We start from the raw sequence: 4,867 nt of genomic DNA on the forward strand, positions 1-4,867 counted from the left end.
TGAAATCTGATTGGTGTGACAAACAAACATACTTCACTGACCCACTGATCCACTGACTGAGTCACGGAACATCGCGCCGACTAAAGAGCTATTTTGAAAAGATAACTCAAAAAGGCTAGCTGTAGGGCTCCGCGTTTAGGCGTGGCTAAATCTAATATAATTTACCACTGGACTACTACGAGCCCAAGATTTCTTTAAGCGAATACTCGTCGAGGTGTAGCCCTGCTGACTATCACCCACAGAAAACACGGGCTGGAAATCTAATTGTTTTAGTAGACACTCTAAACACTTTTAGTCCAAATCTACAATTATGTATATTTTAAGCCAAAAATAAAAAAAATATTTTCCCTTTCAAGGGCAAAACTAACGCGACCATGCTTTAGCGGATTCCCAATTGCACAAGCCGAGTGTCTACCAAACGCCGATCATTCGCGTGGTTTATTTACCAATAAAAGCGTACGTAAGACCCAAACATATAATAACCATAACGAGAAGAATATAAGATATCATGTCTTTTAGACACGTTTGACGTACTTAAAATAGCTTAAAAAATTGAAAATCGTGCTGTGCGTGGTTGTTTGAAAAACAACATCCACGATTTCACATTTTTATTAAGCTGCTTTAAGTACGTCGAACGTATTCTTCCCGTTCAGTTTTGACACGTTCTTGGCTTCGGCGTATAGAATTTCACCAAAAAAACATATTTTAGGGCATGGAAATCAAATTGACAGTAAAAAATAAACTTTCAAAAATAAATACGTTTTTATTTAGAAATTAAACTACTGTTGTTCAAAGTATAATATATGTTATAGTTGCTATACACACACTGGAAGTTATAACTTGGAAATTTGGGTACAGAAAAGTTTTTCTTATTTATATACAGAAGAGAGTGAATTTTTTTTTTTTCAGATAAAGCCTTCGATTCTGGGTCTCAAAAGCACTCAATGTTTTGAAAACAAATGCAGCGTTGTTAGCTACAAACTAAAGGATTCAATGGCGGAATAAAATGCAAATATCTTATTATTCTATGTTTGCTGATATCTAAGCAAATAAACTTGACTAGTTAATAAAAAAATATTAATTTTGGTGTAGAGTTCTAGTTGGCCTGTAATAACCGAACAAATTTGGCGAATTCATGAAAGATATCTATTATTGATCTAATGCACGGTTCATTAGATCAAAAATAGATATCTTTCATAACTTGCAAATCGGCTAATGTATAATAGTTTGTAATAAGCTTACAATACAAGTTGGTTTGGTCGGTAGCTAGCAACTCGACTCTTACATAAAGTATTGGGCATGACGAATTAAATTGATTACATCAGAAACTAGCTAGTCACGTTTCTTATATAATATTAATTATATTACAATTATATTCAGTTAATAACTGTTCATTGACTAGATAACAGAGGTCTTTCTGAAGCAGTAAAAGATGATATTTTAATCTGTCATGGCGAACCATGGGTGTCGCAGGGCTTGTTGCAGTGTTGGACGATTGCTTGGATTCGTGTTTAGCAGTGAGTAGATAAGGTTTTTCACCTCTGTTGAAAAGGAAACAAGATAAATCAATTGATAAAAATATCAGCAAGTTGACTGAAATAAAATAACAAGTCGTACTTATATCTAGTCCGCAGTCAGTCAGTCAGTCAGTCAGTCAGTCAGTCAGTCAGTCAGTCAGTCAGTCAGTCAGTCAGTCAGTCAGTCAATCAAATTAAATACCTGGTGAAAGGTGCTGTGGTACTCTAGGCGCCATGCGCAGAGCGTGACGCGGATGTTCAAATGCCCGCACTACAGGTGACAGCATATCCACAAGAAGGATTCCCATTTGCCACACAGTACCCTGACAGCCGTCATATTTTTTGAATTTACTGAATTCGGGAGGCATGTATTGAGGTGTGCCTGAATGAATGCAAAGAAATCACACCATTACAAATGCTGCGAGGTCGTATTTTACTTGAAGAGGCTCCATTCAGGACATTCCAGCATTATTCTCACCTCTGAATTTTGTGAAAGGTTCTTGTTGAACCTCAGATGCCAGCCCAAAGTCAATCAACTTGGCCTCATCAGTGCGCATGTCCACCAGGATGTTCTCTGGTTTGATGTCCCGGTGTAGAACACCAGTCTCCTCGCAGTTGATGTTGGCCTGCAAGATCTGGGCAAAGTACCTCCGCGCTTCTCTTTCTGTCAGCTGCCGGTCCAGGCTGTCTCGGTCCTGTATGATATCAAACAAGTCTTTACAGACTTCCGGTCTTTCCATGACATAAACATAGTGTTCCTCCGTGTCAATGACGTCATATACGTCAATCACGTGACGGTGGCGTGCTTGGCGCTGAAGATAAGCCTCGGCTGGAATTTCTCCTTCGTTTATCTGTAAAAGGGAGGGGTAGGGAGGGTGAATTATGTATACAGTATCAGTTTTTTTTTACCTTTGCGTTACTGATATTTCTACAATTTATGTGGGAAGATCTTTGAAACCAGCAGCAAACTACCTGTTGTGTTATTTTCCAATAATAAAATAGTCTTACTTTTACCAACCTTTTTGAATTCTTTGACAGAACTTTTGTGTACAAATTTAAGCGCCACCTGGGAAGAGATATAATAAAGTTAGTTTGACCCCTCTCTGTATTTAAATTAAAAGAGCTATTTGTGGAAACTGAAACTGATAGACGAGACCCCGATCTTGGAAGGCACATAGTATTTTGTTGGTATGAGCCGAGGCAAACACCATTTCTAAAAGTACAAGAAAGAATAAAAGAACGAAATAATATCAACTTCAACTTACCGGCAGATTGTCTGTTTTGCGTGTAGCAGCGACGACTTGACCGAAAGCACCGGCTCCGAGAACTTTTCCAATATCATAATCAGCAAGCTGAGCTGAAATTCAATAAAAAGGATATTTGATTTATTAAATTGTTACGAAAATAATGAATTACATGGATGGATAATCAATAGAGAATTAAACCTACTTTTAGAAGCTAGTCTCTTTATGTAATCTGGCAATTCAGAGGGTTTTACTTGATCCTCTTCATAACTTGAATCCCAAGATGACAGGCTGTCGGCTGACAGTGTAAATTTCATCTCGGCGTTTACCCAGTCAGGTTTCTGAAAAATAGAGAAATGACACAAAAAACGTAATTTTTTTTTAGAACAGCTCAAATGAAATAGTTATCGGTATAAAGTTTGTCGGTATTTGAACCACCTAATAACTTGTGACCAATTGCCGATTTGGTCCTTCCCGCTGTACTGGAAATAGTTTCAACTCTCTATAATTGCAGTATTTTAACACAACGGTGGATAAAAGTAATGATTTTATGTTTAAACTGTATCAGAAGTCATTGTACCTCGTAATCGAGAGACAGGAAGCTGTCGTAACTGCTGATTTTCTTTAGATAATCTTTGTCAGACTCGCTCCAGATACATCTCCATTTGTTTCTGTGGAAAAAACGGAAAATAGAATTTCATTTAAAAGCTTCTATTTAGGTAAAAGTGGCACAAATGTATTACCTTTTGAATTTAGAAGTACTATCGCTGAAGCAGCCCTATGGAAAAAAAGAAAAATCTGTTAAACGAGACACATTGTAAGTTGGGGCATAAATTAACAGAAAGTAAATCTATTTTTGAAAGATAAGATAAATAAATTAAAAACACAGTATTTTAGCCGCCGTAATCTTTTGTTCTTTTGCAGAAGAGAACTAACAACTACGAATGAATCAAAACCGTTTTACCGCACTAGTCCGCAAAAAGAAAATCAAGCTGATTTCGAGCCTAAGGATATTAAATACTTCGTAGGTATTTTCGCAAGCACATAGACAATACACTTTTTCGGTCAAAGGAATTTTTACTCACCTCCGTACGTCTTCTTTTCCTCGGGGAAGTTGTTTCTGTTTCCATTTTGCGCTTTCTTTTTAAGCGCGCGTTTTCCGACAAATTCGGATTATTAACCACACGTTTTTCATCACGTGATCCCGCACTATTTGATAAGTATTCCTTAATCTCAGTCATGGTCGATCTCTTGATTGAATCAACAAGTAACTATCTTGATACCGAGAGCAAACAGCGTAAGTTAATTCTCGCAGTGTTTACGACGAACTAACCTGTTCACAACTGATCGTTTCTATGGCAAACTTGCAAAATAGAACATTTTGCCGTTTGTGACGCGTTTGGGTGATGCATTGCTCGCGCTTAAAACTCGTTGCATGCGCGCGCTAACAAACGTTTCGTTTTTTTTTTTCACCAGTTAGAAGGGTTTCAAACTGAAATTGTTCAGTCAATGTGAGTCCGCAGACATGCTCAGCTTAATAAAAGTAAAAAAAAAAAATAAAAAATAAAAAAGATTTTATATTTATTTGTTGGACAAAATTATGTACCAAAACTGTTTACATCTTATTGCAAACTTCTGGGTTACTGTTTCAAATATCTTATGAAAAGAAATCATTCAGTAACAACACCAAACATCGAATACAAATTCCACTGAATTGCTTAAATGACAATTTTACAAAATAGCTACACGTGAGACTTTACCAAAAGCTTGTGAACTTTGAAATTGATTTTCTCAGGCTCTGATAAGAAATAGTTGTTGGTGTTATCACGGATAATTACTTACATCTTTAGCTTTTTAAAAGGGTAGAAAAGAACGCAATCAGATTTAAATTATAGTGGTACTCGATTTTTGTCCAACTAAAATTAATATCACTCAATTTCCTGACGAATTTCGTCTTAATATTTACGCGAATCAGATTCAGAATTTTTTTAAAAGAACTCGATTTTTGCACGTAAGGTTACATCATCTATTTATTGAGAGCGCAGCTACTCTCCGGAAATGTTTTTGCGTATTGTTAAGTATCGTGAAATTTGTGAACCGTTGACT

General features: G+C 36.5%; 1 protein-coding gene across 1 annotated transcript; it reads right to left on the bottom strand.

Annotated features, from left to right (window-relative positions):
- Positions 1 to 754: 754 nt before the first annotated feature.
- Positions 755 to 4,108, bottom strand: LOC144641755 (serine/threonine-protein kinase pim-3-like). Its single transcript, XM_078500781.1, has 9 exons — positions 3,847 to 4,108; positions 3,505 to 3,539; positions 3,342 to 3,432; positions 2,967 to 3,102; positions 2,783 to 2,874; positions 2,536 to 2,583; positions 1,996 to 2,368; positions 1,720 to 1,899; positions 755 to 1,541 (listed from the first exon to the last, which is right to left on the bottom strand). Exons 1-9 carry the CDS (start codon positions 4,000 to 4,002, stop codon positions 1,441 to 1,443), a joined length of 1,212 nt encoding a protein of 403 aa, XP_078356907.1. The 5' UTR covers positions 4,003 to 4,108; the 3' UTR covers positions 755 to 1,440.
- Positions 4,109 to 4,867: the final 759 nt, after the last annotated feature.

The sequence above is a fragment of the Oculina patagonica genome, chromosome 2 (genome assembly GCF_052425735.1).
Source record: "Oculina patagonica isolate OP01 chromosome 2, crgOcupat, whole genome shotgun sequence".
Taxonomy (NCBI): domain Eukaryota; kingdom Metazoa; phylum Cnidaria; class Anthozoa; order Scleractinia; family Oculinidae; genus Oculina; species Oculina patagonica.

Coding starts and splice junctions, on each gene's coding strand:
- LOC144641755 (XM_078500781.1), bottom strand. CDS start 4,002: ATGACTGAGATTAAGGAATACTTATCAAATAGTGCGGGATCACGTGAT. Junction 3,540..3,846: donor GGAAAAGAAGACGTACGGAG/GTGAGTAAAAAT, acceptor TTTTTTCCATAG/GGCTGCTTCAGCGATAGTAC. Junction 3,433..3,504: donor AGTACTTCTAAATTCAAAAG/GTAATACATTTG, acceptor TTTTTTCCACAG/AAACAAATGGAGATGTATCT.